The following is a 20,887-nucleotide window of genomic DNA, read 5'->3' on the forward strand; positions in this document are numbered from 1 at the left end:
AACGAGCAGACGACATTATTGCGACAATTTTTGGGGGTGCAATAATTACTCGAGAAAAAAAAAAATCATTTTTGTTGGGCGATGGTGGGGAGGGGGGTGCGAGAATTGTGCGAGTGCGAGGATTACGCGAGTAAATACGGTACTTCATGTTTGTGTGGCTTCTACTCAACTGTTGCTGTGTCTCTCTCACAAAATTAATCATTGTGGAAGAACAGCACAGACATTGGCTCAAAGAACACACGACCTCGTTGTCTGTGATGTTCTGCCACAATGTCCATGAATTACCTAGCCAATTTAGCTACAAGCCTTGTAAAATTGGCGGCTAGCATTGAGGTTGGGTCCCACTGCTTATGTTGTCCTTCGCACTTACTTTAAGAATATGAGTCTTCAGTGACATTCGAAACCATTAAAGACGCTTGGTTCTTGTGGCTCAGCCGAGAAAATCAGAGTTGAAGTCTTATGCACCAGATTGGGGCTGTAAGCCATCGTGGTGTTTTGGCAGTCGCTCATAGTGGTAGGGCTTGTGGAGTGTTGAGTGGAGAGCCCTGCATTTTACCACAACTTTGCTAGGCAGAGACTGGCCCCACAAAAACTATTGTGAGTGAAATTGAGGAAAAAAACAACACACACACAGGTGATGCAAATTTTGTCATTTTCATGGAAGCACTCTGCCACAATATAGGAGAGAGCAGAAGGAACATTGTTTGCATGCTCTGATCAAAGCTGTGGGCGAGTGCAAAACAGACTCTGAGTAATATATATTTATGTATTGCTACGTGCACCACTCCTTGCCTAGTGCATTGTCATATACGTTCAGTGAGATGGGTTCAGAGCATTGTTGTTTCTTAAAAATCTAGTAGTGTTGTTTGCAAATGTAATACTACCACCATCAAGAGTTAAGTATAGCAGTAGGGCAATGCCATTAATGGATTGAGCAGGGTGTTGAGGATTTCATAACCTGTAAGCTGTCACGCAATGTATCCAATCACACCTTGTCTCCACTTTTTTTTTTTTCAAGCCACGTCAGATGTTACTGGTGCATCACATTCTGTTCGTAATGCATGTGTTGCTGGCGCGTTGAGAACTTATATTTGTATTGTATCCCCAACTTGTTTATCTGATCTTTCTCTTTTTTCTTTCTCCCCACAGTTGAGAATTCGGGAGCTCTTGGAGCAGCAGAAGACAGTGCAGATGCAAATCGAACAGGAACAGTCCAGTTCTGAGATTGAGAAAAAGCTTGTGCAAACTCAGCTGCAGCAGGTAATTTCTTTGTTAGAAGTCTTTCTTACTGAGGATCTTGGGGTGATTGCAGAGGACAGCTGTGCGAGTGTAATTTTTAATTAAAACACCCAATATTGACATTTTACGACAAGAAAATGAAATAATGTACCATTTTACTGGGGGCATAATTCACACCATTGTATAAGGCGTACCCTCCGACGTTTTGCATCACTTTCTGAGGGAAAAAAAGGAGGGATCTACTGTCATCGACTGACAATTCATGCGTGAAGGGGACTGCCACGAATGCCTGAAATACCAAAATTGACAGAAAATTCATGAATGACTTTCATAAATGATCGAAAAAATAGTAAAAATGGGCCATATTGTTGGACTGTCCCTTTATGTTACATTTTACTTATTGCAGAATTTACAGTTCACACAGTAGGCCAGTGATTCTCAAATAAAGGTTTGTGGGCGTCAGTGTGTCAAAGCCATTTTTTCGCGGTCCGCCCAACCAATATTTGAAAAAAGGGGGAAAATAAAAAGAACGAAGAAGAAACTATGTCCAATAACATCAATTCCTTTTGGTTTTTAGTTTGCTTTGTCGCATGGAACTTTTGCGCTGCGGCGAAGCTGGATCATGTTATTTTTTTACATTAGGTGGCGTTAAAACTTTTTTTGCAGTTTTCTATGATATATATGCAAGTGAGCATACTTTTTCTGAGCCTGTGTATTCAAAGAACAAACATACTTAAAAATTGGTTGAATGTAGCTGTAGACTGCACAACTTATTGAGAAGCTGTTGAGATTGAATTGGTGTAGCTTTTCAGTTTGGCCAGTCTTTGCCAGGGAGAAGTAAAGATTGCGTATTTTACACTGCATGTAGTGTTAATTTATGACCCCACCATCCCAGAAAGTTCCCACACAGAAGGTTCCCAAAATGTACATGGCTGAGAACCACTACACTAAATCATGCACATGCCAAAATGCCACAAGTTCATCGAAAAACCTTGCACGATCGCATCGGTCACTAAAAATCGCTTTTTGTACTTTTGCTTTATTGTGAACACAGTACTCTAAGGGGTCCTAGAATGCCACGTTCTCAAAATTTTCTTTTCCCTGTATCTGAGGACTGTGCTGTTTTTTCCTACAGCAGTGAAAGAGGCTAACAAAAGTAAAATGGCGCTGTCCCCATTTGCATGTAACAGCAAAGCTTGTACTGTGCTTCCGCATTGCTAATAGTCAAAGTGCGCAAGTAGCTCTTCCCAATATAAATCGGGCGCGTTGTATGGATTGTGCGACTTGAGCTATATGAAATAGTACGTTAAGGGCCTTCCAGCCTGCAGAAGTGCTAATTGTATATGTTTCTTCTGTGATTGATTAAACATTAAACAAAATGTGAACGTAATCAAAGCCATTGTGCTCTTCTTTGCTCAGGAACAACGGAGGCTGGAACTTCTGGACCAGCAGCTGAGGAATGCTACTCGCACCCCCCAGCACATCTCTTTGGACTCGAGCGATGAGAGCAGCTCTTCTGATACAGAAATGGTAATGACATTCCTCATATCGCCAGTAGTGCGCAGTATGGTGCGGAAATAGTGAGAGCCTGTCAAGGTTATTTTTCACAAGAACATAAAAGTACCAAGTTTTGCTTCTTGGGTGAGAGCTCTATGCAGTGGCTTGATTCTTTTTTTATGTAGGATGTACTCATCATGTAGGAAGTTATACTTTGACTGGCGGAATGATCCGTGAATCTAGTGATCAAGTTTGGGTGGTCGGACAGGCCGGAGACCTGTTGCATGGAGGTGGCGAAAACAGCTTAAATGCAAGCCTGTACGATTTCACAACAATTGTGTCGCAGTTACATTGTGGATTTGGGGCATCACAAAACCTGCAAAATGTACCATTTGTAATGAGGGAGTGACAGTGCGAACACACACTCACAAGAGAGACAACATTGACACGCAAGTGCTGATAGACAACTTGTTGAGCTGGCTGAAAAGCTGTCAGTCAGCACTTTGTGTGTCTTTGTTGCCTTTTTTGTGAGTATGTGTAAGGGCTGTCACCTCCTTGCTCTATAATGAAACAATTTGCACAGAAAGAAGTATTGATTAAATATTACCTGGGCTGCAAAACTGTTGCGACTAGTGAGTGATCGCAGATGTGATAAACGTAACTCTGATACAAAGCCTTCGTAGCGTAAACTACTGCTAGGTAGGTTTGACTCACATGGACGTACAAGAACTCATGGGGTATGCAGAGGCTTTTTCCTGGAGCATCTGTATTGCCAACACCTTCATAAAAGTGTGCAAGAAGGTGCTGCAAATGTAACTTGTGGTAGGATTGCCAAGCCAGCTTTGACAAAGTCTGCCAAGGCAGCCGGAAGCAACCGTTGCACACGTATCCGCGGAAGCAGCATGATAGTGAATGCTATCCGAGAGTGATGTAGACTGATGCATATACTCTTTCTACATTGTGAATAGCTTGTGTCCAGTCAGTGCAAATGATGAGCTGATAATATATAGCCGTGTGAAGACAGGGAAGGAGCAAGGCCTGTCTGTCACATATGGTGACGCGCTCGGCTAGATGGGCTGGTGGTGCAGGATTGGCAACATGCAGGCCTAACAACAGTGAGCACACAATCATGTTGCCCCCGACACTGGCATCAGTGTGTGCGACGAAAAAAGTTGGCTTTTGGGAAATATTCGAACGAATATTACAGTATTCAAGTCTTCAAAATGAACAAATACGAATATACTAATCTGTATGTAACTTTTTTTGTGAAGGTGGTTTCGCTGCAATGGAAGAATGTTAAGCCGTGAAGGCACCTGTCTAACTGTAAATTAGTTTTTATTGTAAAGATGATTTCACTGCAAGGAAGCGGTATTAAGCCGTGAAAACATTTGTCTAGGAGAACTCTGCACTGCCGCGAAGCTCCTCTTCAAGGTTGAATGAATATCTGGGGTTTAACGTCCCAAGAACAAGATATGATTATGAGCTTTGCCTTAGTGTAGCGCTCTGGAAATTTTGACCACCTGGGGTTCTTTAACCTGCATCTAAATCTAAGTACATGGGCCTCCAGCATTTTCGCCTTCATCGAAAGTGCAGCCGCCGCAGCCGGAATTCAATGCCGCGACCTTTGGGTTAGTAGTCGAGTGCCATAACTACTAGACCACCACAGCGAGGCCCCTCGTTTAAATCCATCTTGGTAGGAAGCGCAGCAACTATTACTCAGAACACACAACATAAGCGCATATTCGTCATTTTTTAAGTTTAAAAGTTTGTTATACCAGCATAAGTGCTCTAAGTATAATAAATTTTACAATGTAACATATTTCATAGGTCATCACTTGCAATCTACCGAAAGTCAAATCTTTCAACTACTCAATGTTGTTTCCACTTCCTGTGAACTAAAAAGGATGACATTTGTGCAGGCGTTGTCTTAAGTTAGAAAAAATATTTTGCAGCTCAGTGAGGTAATGACAAATACCGTTACTTTTTAAATAATAAGTGATATATAACTATTTGAATTTGATTCAAAATTATTTGACCACAATCTCTATACGCTTCCAATTCACTTTTAACCTCTAATTCACTATTTGCACAAGCCTAGAAAAAGGCATTGGTCATGTCATTAACAGGTGCATGACATGTGCACATGCTTATCAGTTATGTTTGAAAAATCAAGCTAGACAACCTAAGGTGACTGCTAATGAACTCGCCCTGTAGATTATTGTGGCTGTGGGTTAATGTGCCTTGTGACAATGCACCTAGAGCTACCGTGCTAAGGAGACATCAAGGTAATTAGTAACTTGAGTTACATTGTTAGATTGCCACTTGAAAACCTATATTGTCTATAGCAGCAGTTTAGTAATTGAGATATGGATTAAATATATGACACTGAGTATGGCTGTAGCAAAATGTCCCAGTATATACCAGCTTGATGGTGTAGCTTCACCTTATTATGATTCTGTTGCTATTTGTCAACCGCCAATAATAAAAAGGCTATTGCAGCAGTTTGCATGCCACAGTAAAATGCTGAATATTCATTTCGATTTGAGTCTTGAAGCATTTCTTTGATGTTAGAATATGTGCTGCGATATCTTTAATCCCAGCGGTGATTTTCTATGAGCAACAGCCGCCAATACCAAGGGTGTGATGCAAGTGCTGAATCCGACTGTGAAATATGAAGACACATCATTACTACCATCTTGTGCATATGTATTTTGTTAGCTTTGTTTACATGTAGTGCTTTGCCGAGTTAGTGTGATCACAAAGCTCACTCCAAGTGAAAGTGAGAGGAAATGCCACTTCCACGTGATGCTGTTGGGTCATTTTCCGGTCAAATTTTCGCATTTTAGGCATGTCGTAGGTAAAAAAAAAAAATTGTGCCACCTGATGGTGTTTACAAAGTCATAACCAGGCATGTGAATCTAATTGTGCTTGGGGTATGTGGACTGCTGAAACATGACTTACTTTTAAATTGAAAGCATTTCAGTGGTGCTCAACATGCACTGTCATGTTTATGGGGAGGTATTTTAACGTTGTATATTGACTTAATCTTTCCTTTGGGTTTCTTTCTAAGATAAATGTTCCTTGACTGGGCTTGCTGACTGCATTAGTCTTAACCTGCAGAAGACTCTTTATAAAGGGAACCTGAAGGGACATGGAATATATGTTTCGTTAAACAGTTCTGTTTACTGAGAGATGAACGAGATTGAAGCATACAGGTATGAAACCAATCATATATTAGTGGTTCTTTTAGATTTAAGCAACAATTTTGTTTAAGACATTTTCATTTACCGCTAGTCTGCTGTAGTATATTGTCACGGGGTCGTGACGTGGCCGAAGAAATGGAACGTGGCATTGCCCCCCTCTGAAAAAAGGCATCGTCCCGATGCTTTAACTAAAGATGAAGGTACAATAATAATGCAAGAAAGTACAATGAATAAATTACGATACAACAATAATACAAAAAAACACTGTTTCAGTTTGTTAACGCGCATGAAACGGCTTGAGGCGCGCGACATGCACGACTTCAGGTCGCAATCGGCGTCGTTGAGAGTTCGTGATGCCGTCGGGGACAACCTCGTAATCAAGTGGGCCGAGACGTCGAACCACCCTGTACGGTTCGAAGTACCGTCGCAGAAGCTTTTCACTTAGTCCACGTCGGCGTATCGGCGTCCACATTCAAACACGTTCACCGGGCTGGTATTCCACGAAGCGTCGTCGAAGGTTGTAACGGTGGCTGTCGGTCGTCTGTTGATTCTTGATACGGAGACGCGCAAGTTGTCGGGCTTCTTCGGCGCGTTGAAGGTACTCGCTTACATCGAGGTTTTCTTCGTCGGTGACGTTGGGTAGCATGGCATCGAGCGTCGTTGCCGGGCTCCTTCCGTAGACCAATTTGTATGGAGATATCTGCGTCGTCTCCTGCATCGCCGTGTTATATGCGAAGGTCACATACGGAAGAATGGCGTCCCACGTCTTGTGTTCGACATCGACGTACATTGACAGCATGTCGGCGATCATCTTGTTAAGCCGCTCGGTGAAGCCGTTGGTCTGTAGGTGGTACGTTGTCGTCAGGCGGTGGTTTGTTTGGCTGTATGCCAAGATCGCTTGGGTTAAGTCGGCAGTAAATGCGGTTCCTCTGTCGGTGATAAGGACCTCCGGGGCGCCGTGACGTAGGACGATATTTTCGACGAAGAACTTAGCTACCTCGGATGCACTGCCTTTTGGCAGGGCTTTTGTCTCGGCGTAGCGGGTGAGGTAGTCGGTAGCTACCACGATCCACTTGTTTCCGAAAGCCGACGTCGGGAACGGCCCCAGTAGGTCCATACCAATCTGCTGGAAGGGTCGGCAAGGTGGATCAATTGGCTGCAGAAGTCCTGCTGGCCTTGTCGGCGGTGTCTTGCGTTGCTGACAGTCCCGGCATGTCCTCACATAACGAGTGACGTCGGTAGTAAGACGTGGCCAGTAGTACCTTTCTTGTATCCTCGCGAGCGTGCGAGAAACACCGAGGTGCCCTGCCGTCGGATCGTCGTGCAGGGCCTGCAGGAGTTCTGGTCGCAGAGATGAAGGCACCACAAGGAGGTACTTAGCTCGAAGCGGTGAAAAGTTTTTCTTTTGTAGAAGACCGTTTCGTAGAAAGAACGACGGAAGTGCGCACTTGAATACCTTTGGGACTTCGGCGGTCCTGCCTTCGAGGTATTCTATTAGGGCCTTGAGTTCCGGGTCGGCCCGCTGTCGTTCAGCGAAGTCGTCGGTAGTTATCGTTCCCAAGAAGTAGTCGTCATCCGGGTCGTCGGGTAGCGGTTGGTCGACAGGCGCACGAGAGAGACAGTCGGCGTCGGAGTGTTTTTTGCTGGACTTGTAAATGACAGTAATGTCATATTCTTGAAGTCTCAGGCTCCATCGTGCGAGGCGACCTGAAGGGTCCTTCAAGGTGGTTAGCCAACACAAGGCGTGGTGGTCGCTCACAACTTTGAAGGGCCTGCCGTAGAGGTAGGGGCGAAATTTCGACGTAGCCCAGATGATGGCGAGGCACTCCTTTTCTGTTGTGGAATAATTTGCTTCTGCTTTGGATAGTGATCGGCTGGCGTAACTAATAACCCTTTCAAGTCCGTCAGTCCTCTGCACAAGAACGGCACCAAGACCTACGCTGCTTGCGTCAGTATGTATTTCTGTCTCGGCGAATTCGTCGAAATGGGCAAGTAACGGAGGCGTCTGGAGGCGATGTTTAAGCTCCTGGAAAGCGTCTTCCTGTGGCGTTTCCCACTTGAACTCCACATCGGCGTTGGTAAGGTTAGTGAGAGGATCGGCGATGCGGGCGAAGTTTTTCACGAACCGCCTATAATAGGCGCACAGGCCCGGAAATCGGCGCACGGCTTTCTTGTCAGTGGGCGGCGGGAAGTCGGCGATGGTGGCTGTTTTCCGTGGATCGGGACGAACTCCAGACTTGATGATAACGTGCCCCAGAAACAAGAGCTCCTCATACGCAAATCTGCACTTTTCTGGCTTCAGTGTGAGTCCGGACGTCTTGATGGCTTGAAGTACAGCTTCAAGGCGCCGAAGATGCTCGTCGAAACTCGAGGAAAACACGACGACATCGTCCAAGTACACAAGGCAAGTCTGCCACTTCAATCCTGCCAGTACTGTATCCGTAACGCGTTGAAAAGTTGCAGGCGCTGAGCAAAGGCCGAAGGGCATCACCTTAATCTCGTAGAGGCCGTCCGGTGTTATAAACGCCGTCTTCTCTCGGTCTCTTTCGTCGACTTCGATTTGCCAATAGCCAGTCTTGAGGTCTATTGACGAAAAGTACTTGGCGTTATGGAGCCGATCAAGTGCGTCGTTTATTCGTGGGAGAGGATACACGTCCTTTCTTGTGATTTTGTTCAGGCGGCGATAATCGACGGACGCAGAAACGTAGGGTCCCATCCTTTTTCTTTACTAACACCACGGGGGATACCCATGGACTCTTGGACGGCTGGATAATGTCATCCCGCAGCATTTCATCAACTTGTCTCTTTATGGCCTCACGTTCTTGCGTCGAAACCCTGTACGGACTCTGACGGTGTGGTCTGGCATTTTCTTCGGTTATGATGCGATGTTTCGTGATTGGGGTCTGCCGAATTTTCGATGACGACGAAAAGCAATCTTCGTATTGCAGGAGCAGGGCCTTGAGCTGTTTTTGCTTATCGTTCGGAAGTCTGGGATTGACGTCGAAAGCTATGGGAGGGGCTTGGTTCCTCTGAGCAGGTTCCGCAGAATTGGCGAGGGCGAAAGCACTGGTGGCTTCGACAATTTCTTCGATGTATGCGACCGTTGTTCCTTTGTTCACATGTTTGTACTCATTGCTGAAATTCGTGAGCATAACCGTTGCTTTGCCTCCTCGCAGCTCTGCAATTCCTCTTGCGACGCAAATATTTCGGGTGACCAACAGATGCTGACTGCCTTCAATGACGCCTTCCAAGTCAGGTGATTTAGGCGTGCCGACTGAAATAACTACGCTTGAGCGAGGCGGAATGGTGACTTGTTCTTCCAGCAAATTCAAGGCATGGTGTCCTGACGGCGTGCGCGACGGTAGTGCTTCTTCTGCGGATAACGTTATCGACTTTGTTTTTAGGTTGATGACAGCACCATGGAGGCATAAGAAGTCCATGCCAAGGATGACATCTCTCGAGCAACGCTGTAGGATTACGAAGTCTGCAGGATAAATGCGGCCGTTAATGGTGACTCTCGCTGTGCAGATTCCTGCAGGCGTTACGAGATGACCTCCGGCTGTGCGGATCTCAGGGCCTTTCCAAGCTGTCCTAACTTTCTTTAACTTCGCGGCGAACGACCCACTGATGACAGAATAGTCGGCTCCAGTATCGACGAGAGCGGTCACACTGTGGCCGTCGATAAGAACGTCGAGGTCGCTAGTTCGCCGTCTCGCATTGCAGTTAGGGCGTGGCGTTGGGTCACGGCTGCGTCGGCTTGTTCCGCTGCTTCCATGTTGCGTCGTCAGGCCACCTTCGGTAAGTGAGCTTTCGCCGTCAAGGCTTTGCCTGGTTGGCGTTGTGTTCGGAAAGCTCCGTCGCGTCGTCGTCGTCGTCGGAGGATCTTCGGTAGTTCGTCGCACAGCAACCGCACCTCCACCGGTTGCTGCCCTTAGTTTCCCGGATACGGGCTAGGAGACCGGCCCCGCGTTGGGCCAGAGTACTGCCGGTGGTGCGGTGACGTGTGGCGGCTGTGCGACGGCGAACGCGAAGGGCTTCGTGGTGTCCACCGAGTTCCTGTCAGGTAGTCGGCGATGTCTTGAGGTCATTCTCCTGGCTGTGGACGCGTTGCATTGACGGCGAAGCCACGCAGTCCCATCTGTCGGTACTGGCAACAGCGGTATGTATGTCCGTCCTCGCCGCAGTGGTAGCAGAGCGGGCGATGGTCAGGGGTGCGCCAGACGTCAGTCTTCCTCGGTGCACTGCGCTGGACCGCTGGCGAACGGTATGACGTCGGTGGGGGTGGTGGCGGCGGTGGCGTTTGTCGACGGAAGTGCGATGGGGCGGCGTTTTGGCGTAGACGGGGAGGAGCGTTGTGGCGCAGTGCAACGGCGTAGCTCATAGCTTCCGGCTCTGGCAGCGGTGCGTGGGGAATTCGAAGCAATTGCCGAACTTCTTCTCGCACAATGTCGGCGATTGAATCCACTTGAGGCTGCGCCGAAGGCAACAGCTTGCGCAGCTCTTCCCGCACGATCGCTCCGATCGTTTCACGCAGGTCTTCGGAGTTACTGGCTTGAGCAGCAGCGCAGTCTGCAGTCAGGCGAGGATTATACTGTCTGGTGCGCATGTCCAGGGTCTTTTCGATAGTGGTCGCTTCGGCTACAAATTCTTGGACGGTTTTTGGTGGGTTCCCTGGGTCGATGCAAGACCATCGTGAGCTGGGACGCTGCGGTTGTCATTGTCGCTGCAGTCGCGGTCATGGCCTTGGTCTTCCGCGCCCTGTCTTGTAGAAGCCCGTACTCCGGTGGTATCCCTTGCTGTCGGTAGCCCTTGCTGCTGCTTCGTTCATGTACCGGACGCCCCCGTCAAGCCGTGTACCCAGCACCTCCACCAGATGTCACGGAGTCGTGACGTGGCCGAAGACAGGAGACTTCGTGTTGGGATTTAACTGTTTATTTGGGCGAACCTGTGCTGGTAAACGGAAAGTCCAATTACAGCAGCAGTCTCGCACAGATAGCAGTCTCGGACTGATAGCGGCGAACGGAGCGTCGGCCTACGATCAACAACTGACAAGCGGCGAAGCGCGTCGGCATTTATACCCTTGCCGTCGAATGTTCTAGCGTTATCGCTGGCGGTGGCGTAGGTTCCAGAACAATCTGTACCGTTCGCACAGTGGGCGTGATCTTATCGAAATGATCTACTACAGTCCGGAACCTTCTCGAAAACTGCAGGTGCGGCTTGCGCTGAGAATCGTGTGGTGTTTTGGGACGATAACAAAAACTTGGGAAATGGAACGTGGCAATATAATTGAAATAATGTAAAAACTAAGGCTTCTTATCCTAAGGCACTCTGAAATAGAACAGAATGCATGCGAATTGAGCTGATAGAAATTGTTGTGGGTTGTTTGAATCCCTTTATTTCAGGGCTCTACACTGAAAATAGGGAGCCAGAGCCCTTGGAACCAGAACCTTCTGCTCCAAGTCCCGGATAGTACAGGTGAGGGCTTTATCTTGTCCTTGCGTGTGAGTCGCACTTTCTTGTATTATATAAATGTTGCTGAATGAAGAATTTTTTTTTCATAATGATATGCCTTGGTACATATAATTGATTGTTAATGATTGATTCACATATATATAATAAGTACAGATACATTCACAGTGTCTGCTTTATTATTGCATGTCAGTGCCTTTCTAAGGACAAGCTGCAGTGACGATTCTTATGCAAGAGACAATAGTACATTCTTCACCTTGATTACAACTGTGCATGCTATGATACCTTCAACCATGGTTGTAAACCTCATTTTGGTTTAGGTTATCCTCAGTTTTTGGACACCGCTTGCCATAGAAGTCACATAAATTGGTATTAGCTAGTGTAATAAACAATTCAGCTTTGCTTATCTGCTGCAGCTTTGAAAAGTACATTTTAAGAAGCAAGCCAAGTTTTCTTCCGTATTGTTGCTGCAGTTTTACCCTTTTAACTAATCAAACAGGAGTTAAACTGAACTACCATTATATGTAATGCACAGCTTTGTTATTATTCACAACTTTGATACTTGACAAACAGAATTAAAGGAATTCAGTTGTTTTCATGCTAACACAGTTTCAGTGAGACTGATGATACAGTACGCATGATTTGTATTCATGAAAAAAATGTCTGTGCCGAGGTTATGTGGAGCCATTGAGCTAAATGTAGCTTCATGGTCCTTACAGTGAACAGGCTCAGTGGCAACGAGTCAAGCTTCACTGGCATCGAGTCAGAGTCTTCGAGCATCATCAGCAGCAGTGATCTTCCCAACGAAAGGTAATTGAACAACAAGTTCAATTGAGGGGCTGTTTTATGATGGTCAGCAGTAGGGGTTCTTTCGAGGATGACTTCTTTACTATACAGTAGACTATCAGTAAACAGAACTCCTGTTAAATGGAACATATTTTCCCGGTCCCTTCAAGTTCCGTTTACTAAGAAGCTACTATGTGTGTGTGTGGGGGGGGGGGAACAAGTGCATACTTAGTAAGGGCTCATTTTTTCTTTCGTGTTTAGACACAATATTAATGAGATCTAACAGACAATAGTGCCAAGGAAAGTATAGGGGAAGTTACTAGGCCAATTGTAATGTAAATGTGAATAAAGAAAAGTGGGTGAAAAGATAACTTGCCGTGGGCCGGATTCGAACCTGCGACTTTCGAATAACGCGTTCGATGCTCTACCACTGAGCTATATATATATATAATTAAGAAATAAAGGAGCACACTTACAAAAATTTGATAGTTGTTTACTCTACGTTTCGGCCGTGGCACGGCCTTCATCGGGATCCTGACAAAGGCCGTGCCATGGCTGAAACGTAGAGTAAACAACTATCAAATGTTCGTGTGTTCCTTTATTTCTTAATTATATTTGCACGAGACCCACAGAATTTCTTTTTTGAATGATATATATATATATATATATATCCCATATTTCGTATATTTATATTTAGATTTAGGTCAGGTAGCTCGGATAATTCTTTTAAATTTTAAATATTAAAACATAAATAAATAAATAAATAAATATATATATATATATATATATATATATATATATATATATATATATATATATATATATATATATATATATATATATATATATATAGGCATCTCTTATGCACTTTATCCTCATCTGGACAGCAGTCAATCATTATCACCTGTTCTGGCTGACAGTCATCATCGTCTTTGAATGTTCTAAAAGTTCATTCGAGCGCGAAAGCTTGACACGATCACTCACACACGCACACAACCACGCATCAAACACACACAGCGCCCACTTCCAACTGATTTATTCATAGCTCGAAGGCTTGAATATACACAGGACACATTGTGCGCGCACACACGAAAGAAGGCCAACAGCATACATTATCAAAACGTACAGTTAATCAATGTCATAGCCGTAGAGCGATAAACTGAAGTTCGCTTGGTAACAACGAAATTGAAGGGGCGCTTACACAGTGATCTTTATTTTTTTCTATGAAAAAGGCCTCTAACACTTCACGTGCAGTTTTACTCGCGCTTCTGCCTAGAATCTTCGTCTCAGAAAATCGTGCGTCACAACCACACGATATGACATGCGCGACCAGGTGCGCATACTTGTCATCTCTTTTTGTTAATTTTTGGGCGTATTCCCTTAATCGGTCATTAATACACCATTCAGTTTGGCCAATGTTCACTTTTCTGCAGGATAAGGGTATGGAGTACACAACCCCCATGGAACACTTAACAAAGGCCCTCTCATGTTTCTTCTGGCAGCCGCGCTTCTTCCTATCGCACACACGTTGGCACAGTCTTCCGATTTTTTCTGGTGCGGAAAACACCATCGGTACGCCGTGCCTGGCCGCGTTCATCTTCGGGTCCGTTGCGCTTGTTCGTTCTCCAGTTCATGGCCAACCAATAAACCTTGTTACAACCGAGTCGTCGTTATATATATATATATATATATATATATATATATATATTTAAATAAAATAATTATCCGAGCTAACTGGCCTAAATATAAATATATGAATTAAAGTCACAGTGAAAAACATGAACATTAATTTTGAGCTTTCAGCCGGGGACTGCCCTTTAGCAAAGATTTGATCAGTACATCTACCAATCACGCCTTTGATAAAGGCCGGTGCCCGACCGAAAGCTCGAAATAAATGTTTGTTTTTCACTGTGAATTTGTTTCATTATATATGTATATATATTGTTTGTTAAATATGATCTGTGCATAATGCCTGTGCAACCATAATGTTTCACATGATGCATTTCTGCGTGAATGGGCTTTTAAGTGGAATTCACCTTTAGTGAAAGCCTAAACCTCATGTTCCTTTGCAACATGACCTCCACAGAGTAAGATAAAAGAGGAGTGCCGACTCTGCTCGTCTGCAAGGGACACATCTTGCAACGCTGCTTCATGCTTTGCGGTTCGTCTGCCAGGATGGCGCTACGAATGGAGAAAAGCAGCGTAGGAGAGGCGCTGCCCTCAAGCAGGGTTGCGGGCGGGGGCTTTGTCCGTCGTTGTCAATGGCACGGACGCGCACTTATCCGCGTTCATGGGTTTGCTCGCCTACCCGTGTTGTCGTCTGCTCCGCGCATGCCTTACGTCTGCTACCAATTCTTTCCTGTGAAGAGCGTGACTATTGCAGTTTGCGAATCGATGTTATAAGAAGAAATTACCCAAGTGTATCGTTTCGCTTCTTTTATACGAAAGAGGCCGAATGCCTGACATCTTTAACATAGACCACACAGAATTATACAATGCCACTACAACCTACATAATTATAATATATATATAAACTTAATACAAGAGGTAACATTACCAAAAGTGAGCTTCGATCTGGGCACAGAGAGTCTCTGTTGTCGCTTATAGCACTAGAGCTGCTTGCACCGCTTTCTGCCGCATATTGTTCGTTAAGCCGCACTCAAGCTGTTGTCTTTCCTTACATCCTTGCGAAGTGACCAACTGAAGAGTCCTCTCATAGGCAAGGCTGAGAATTTTTATTATCTTGGCAAAGAAAGGTATTCACTCCATATGCAGTTGTTGACAAATTAATGTCCTCTCGCTCTTCAGCACCGGTGTTTGGTGGTTCTTACTGATATTCAGCGTCATTGAGTTGACCTACAATTACCCCAAAGGTGGAATGAATTGCTTCCTTTCGAAGTCGAGGCACTTTCTTTACGTCTAGTAGAACGTTTCCTTTGTGTACGCTAAGGCACGTAACAAACATGCCGAGCTTCTCGAAGTGTTGAGCACGTATTTTGTCCTTCGATTTCAGGGCTCGCATACTCACGGGTACTTTTTAATGCCACTGATGCAGTAGCAGTGGATCAGATGGGGCCGCGAAGAGAGGAATCTTCTCCCACCCTTTGTCATGACTAGACTTGCAGCCAGGAACAAAACACTTCATTGTGCTCTGTCTGGTTAGCCCTAGTCCTGAAACATAAGTACGAAGATATCTTGTCCCTTTGAGCATGAATAAGCACATTCAAGAAATTTTAAACAAAGGGTGTAACACGAAAATGTCCGGCCAGCACTGCCGCTCAGGCATCCAGGCATGGAAAACAAGCGTACATCTTCTCTGCCTTTCTTTTTCAGCAGAACTTTTCACCTGCTTTATGTTAAGATCTGTAACAGTGTTTCGCATATGTGTAAAAAAAGCGGTACAATGTTTTTATTTCGTATTTTAGTATCAGTGTGCATACATACGTTTAGTTTGGTTGTCATAGGGAGGCAGCTGAGCAAACGGTTTTCTAGCAGGCGACACGCTCCGCACTCGCCGCTCCCTGCTGCCGCTGCCGCAGGCAGCTTTCCGTCAGTTTGCGCATGCGCTCATTAGCACAGCTGTACAGATGGCGCTACGCATTGTGATACGCAGCAAGAGAGGAGGAAGCATGCACGAAAGCAGGAAGACAAGCAGAGGAGGAGAGCAAATGAATGAGTTAGACCACCGTGTGTGAGTTGCACGATGTGTCCTGTGCGAAAACGTGGAGCGGCCGCGGAGTCTGCGCTCCTCTCTTATCTCACTCTGTGATGACATCCCCACCTGGAGGTGGGCCTCAATGGCACCATTTCCATGTAATGTTAACTAGAAGAAGAGCGTGAACACTGAGCTTACAGTAAATTAATCATTCATTTTTCATAAAGTTCTTTCATATACTATTCTCGGGGAAATATTCTGCTGCACGTGATAACATTGGGGGGGGGGGGGCAGTATCATGTTTAACGAGACATATAGGGCATTTTGCCAAGGTTTTTGGAAGAATTTTTTTACTTTTACAGAGATGCTTACCACCACTGGATAACTATTGCAGGGAGGGCAGTATCATGTTTATCTAGACATGTAAAGCATCTTGACAAGAATTTCGAAACAATTTTTTTACCATTACAGGAATGCTTACCACCACCAGATAATAACTATTGCATGCAATTTGAGTGGGTAGGTAAATATGTTTGATGAAGAAATATGGCATGACTGATTGTATAATAATTTGAGTGCTTATTACATTTTAATTTTTCTTGGGTCTGTATAGGGCTTGCCGTACTTGTAAAAATAAATAATTAATTTTATAAACAAACAGTTTATTCTAACACTTTGACTCACTTTAAATCAGGTCTTTAAGAGCCTTGCATCAAGTTTTAAAAAAATTATTTAAATTTCACGTATAAACCGTCAATCATAGTTTGTGGATACATATTCAGATGTTCACCTTGGCATGAAATTGCAACTTGACTTGGATAAGTCCTGATCACACCCAACGTTTTTTGATCACTGGCTTCACTCAAAAATAAATATAACAAAACATAGACGTTTCGCCACCTGTGCTGGTGGCATTTTCAGTACGCAAATTTCATCCGATGAAAAAATACATCTTATATTTTGCCGTAAACACTTGGCAGGTGACCATGATTACTATTGCATGCAGTTTAACTTTAGTAATGCATGCAATAATAATCATGGTTCCCTGCTGGATGTTTACGGCAAGATATATGTAAGATGAATTCTTTCATCAGATGTCATTTGTTTAGTGACGATGCCACCTGCATGGGTGGCAAAACGCTCATGTGTTGTTACGTTTATTGTTGCCTGAAGCCACTGGTAAAAAAAAACGCACCATATCCACAGAGTGAATGATGATGAGTGGGGCGAAGCGCTGGAGGGTTTCATCGCTAAACCATAAACCATCCGCGAATATCGCCCACTACATCATTAAAGACGTGACAAACACTGTCACATCACTGTCACGGAAAAGTATTTCGCATCTTGTAGAAAATGAACGGCATTGTCAATGCGTGGCATTGGGTACAGATCCTTGCGAGTGATCTTGTTGAGCGCCCTGTAATTGATGCAAAAGCACACGGAGCCATCCTTCTTACGAACCAGAACCACAGGGACGGCCAAGGGCTAGATGAGGGGCGAATTACCTCTAGTTTGAGCATGTCAGCTACGTTTTCTTCGATAATTTTTCCCTCAGCAGGAGACATGCAGTAGGGCCGGCTGCGTACAACAAGTGTTCCGACTATGTGAATTCGATGCGTTGTAGTAGTAGTGCGGCCCAATGTCGAGGAGTAAACATAGAAAGTACTTGTATGTTTATTTAACAAAGCAAGCAGCTGTTGCGTCTGTGAAGGTGTCAAGTCGTCCCTAATGTCTGCAGTAAAGGCGGAAGAAGAAGCAGGCTCACCACTGGGGCGCTCATTGGAGGAGACGGCACGAAGTGACACGACACACGCAGGCTCGGGATCGGTCAAGCAGGCCACCGTGGTGTTCTGAGAAAGTAGAATTGTTTCGGATGCTGTATTTATGGCGGTGAAGTGCGGAACCATTGAGAAAACGAACCACACCAGAAGCAAGAACGATGCCTTTACCGACGCAACTAAATGATGGGGAGACCAAGACGTTGCCATGGTCGATGTTTTTGGAGATAATAGTTACAATTCGCACTTGACCTGGTGGTAATTCGGTACTTCCGCAGCTGTCAAACGAAGTGGCCTCTGGGGATCGTCGTTAAGCATGCAGTTCATGTCGGTGAGGTGGACGACGTGTTGGCCACAGCAAATAGCTGTGGAGGCAGAAGAAAGAAAATTCCATTCTAAAATTAGTCGGTGAGAGCAGCGGGACAGGACAGCAAACTGAATATGATGGTGGATGCCGTCGGTGAAAACACGCACAGTACGAAACGCGGAAGGGCGAAGGGTATACCCCTGGGCAGCAATCAACGTGGGTCCATCTTAAGGGGTCATCACTTTCTTCAGATGTTGGCCTAGATCAACACGCATAACAGAAAATGCCGCACTAGTGTCCACCAAAGCATCCACTTGCACTCCTTCCACTACCACCGAAATCATGTTGCATGGGGCTGATGGAGGAATATCTGTCCTAACTGGGAATTGCAGTTTCTTCCCCAGAAACTACATCACTTACTCCCGTATTCTAGAACGTCCCTTCACTCAACGCTTCACCTTCACTTGAGAAAGCCGACGGGAGTGCCATCTCTAGGAAGGGAAAGTCACTGCGGATTAGCGATAATCTGCTGCGATTCTTGAGCAGCGCAGCGTCATTGTGAGCCGAGCTGTGGCGCAAGGCTCAACTTAGTCAAGTGAAGGGTGAAAGTCGAGTCGAGGAGCGTTTGTGAATACGGGGGTTAGTTTTCCAAATGACTGGCAGTGGCGATTGAGGCATGCTGAAGTGGGGAGGAAGAACGGTGAAAGCGTGAAGGTGAATGGCGTCTGGAGTTCCGGCTGTTTTATGTTGCACTCGATGCGGGTGGAGATGGCGACCGGTAAGGAGGCGATGAACGGCATTGACCTTGACAGGACGAAGTATCTGGTTCATGCATGTCTTAAGCGCGATGCTCGTCTTGCTGGCACTTGCTGCAGAAAGGAGAAACGTGGCCGCGATACCTACAGTTATAGCAAACTGGGCGAGATGGGCCCCAGGGGGAAGGGTCGAAAGCATGCGGAGTATCTAAAGAGAGTGCAGTCAGGTGTGCAGAGGAAGGGTCGGGAACATCAAACGGAAGTTGAGGATAGAAGCTGCAGCTGCAGGTTCGTATGGGCCGAGGCGAGGGTGACTGGACGTGAGCAGGAAACTTCAGAGATGCCATTTCCTCCCTGACAGTGTCGTGCAAAGCCCCTCCAGTAGACTGTGAAGAACACGGTGAAGGAGGTGAGAAACACATGTTCTGTAACTCTCTACGTATTATGTCTCTTATGAGGCCACGGAGAGGTCTGTTAGTCGTGGAATAGTTAGTCTGTTCGCCAATGTCTGGTTGTAGATGAACCAAGTCCAGAGTATCGAGGCGCTGACATGTGACGACGTCGGCAATGGTAGCCGGGTTCTGAGTAACCAGGGCATTCAAGGCAACAGGGCCTATACTCTTCAAAATGGGGCGTACTTTGTCGGACTCCGTTATAGATGAATTGGCACACTGGCAGAGCGCAAGAACGTCCTCGATGTACGACGTGTACGACTCACTGAAATGTTTTTGGCGAGTGTCGAGGGTTCTCTTCGGGACTGTGGACCAAATTGCCAGTGTGCGGAAAATGCGATAGAACTGCTGCTCGAAGGTCGCCCAGTCGGGTATGTCGATGATGTGGTTAAAGTACTATGTCGTTACCACACCGGTCAAATAGAAAGAGATGTAACACAGCTTGGCGCTATTGTCCCATCGATTAGCAACACTCATGCGGCTGTACTCATTGAGCCAGTCCTCCACATCTTCCCCGCGAAGACCGGCGAAGAGAGGGGAATCACGCTGGTGGCTGTGTGTGTAACCGGGAGGCGTGGTTGAAGACGGCGGGGGGGGAGATGGCAACAGCGCCGGCAGGCTCGTTCTGTGACGAGCTGCCAGACAGTGGGGGCAAACGGCAGCCTGAACGAAGCTCCAGGGAGTCGAGCGAGGTGGGAGTTGACCGAGGACCGAAAATCCACCTCCACCATGTATGACATCTGGGTTGATACAGTGTTTCTTCAGCCCAAAGGCTCAGGAGCGAGCGGGCAGTCTGAGACAGAGTGCGCACACACCCGATGATGATTGTGGTGACACCTAGGGAAGATGAGGAAGGGAACACACACGGATGATGATGATTATGATAATGTATATATGAGAAGAAGCATATAACGAATGCCCACAATATATTTATTCAAGAAATTTTATTATTTGCAAGTGGTAGCTGTATGTCCCTTACATTCTCCCTTCATTATAATGGGTTTGTGGTCGGTGAAGTGGTGGATCAGTGATGAGCTGTAGTGATATGCTTGCAAGGATGTAGTAGTGGACAGTTTGCATAAGTGGAACTATAGGCTATCACATACATACATACAAGTGATGGACAGACCCATGCCTTTAGAAGCTTCACCCCTAAAAAAACATGTTGACTATGAAGTCCCCCTGCTTTAAGAAAATTTTTTCACAAGTCCTGATCAACGCCCCACGTGAGCAAGCACAAGATTCTGATTGGGCCTGGTGTGCTTGCATGCTTAATTGGAAAATATCTTGTAGTGTACTTAGTGCCCTTACAAGAAGTACAAAACGATACAAGCTTGAGTTCTTTTTTTCCTCTCTGTCCACTCATGTTCTGTTTTCTCCCACTTAAGCAACTTATCTAGCGAAAGGGATACTAAATAAAAACAATGACTTGGTTTATATGAAGAAACGGCACTTTGAGAGCCCTAATGCCATGTGTTTGACTGTCATAGGTTCAATATTAGCAGAGAATACAAATATTGAAGTTTAATTTTTAAATTTCGCACCAAGATCTCCCTGCATGATGTAAGAAATATCAAAATGTATTTTCAGTATTTCTGTCGCATTGGCTCGGTGAAATATTCGAAAACTTTGTATGCTGAGTATATGGCACCCATAGATTATAGTGTACCTAATTTTTATCGACTGGAAGCTATGTAGGACCTGTTAAACGTCTTCAAAATTTATTGCATCATAGTGCCTAATGTG

General features: G+C 45.5%; 1 protein-coding gene across 5 annotated transcripts in view; it reads left to right on the forward strand.

Annotated features, from left to right (window-relative positions):
• Window positions 1-20,887, forward strand: part of LOC119171819 (uncharacterized) — a 460,188-nt gene that overhangs the window by 119,234 nt on the left and 320,067 nt on the right. For all 5 annotated transcript variants that reach the window (XM_075892443.1, XM_075892445.1, XM_075892448.1 and 2 more), the window contains exons 13-16: window positions 1,150-1,260; window positions 2,659-2,769; window positions 11,342-11,414; window positions 12,128-12,218. In XM_075892443.1, coding sequence (XP_075748558.1) covers window positions 1,150-1,260; window positions 2,659-2,769; window positions 11,342-11,414; window positions 12,128-12,218 — 386 coding nt within the window. The remainder of the gene's footprint in view (window positions 1-1,149; window positions 1,261-2,658; window positions 2,770-11,341; window positions 11,415-12,127; window positions 12,219-20,887) is intronic.

The sequence above is a fragment of the Rhipicephalus microplus genome, chromosome 4, assembly GCF_043290135.1.
Source record: "Rhipicephalus microplus isolate Deutch F79 chromosome 4, USDA_Rmic, whole genome shotgun sequence".
Lineage (NCBI taxonomy): Eukaryota > Metazoa > Arthropoda > Arachnida > Ixodida > Ixodidae > Rhipicephalus > Rhipicephalus microplus.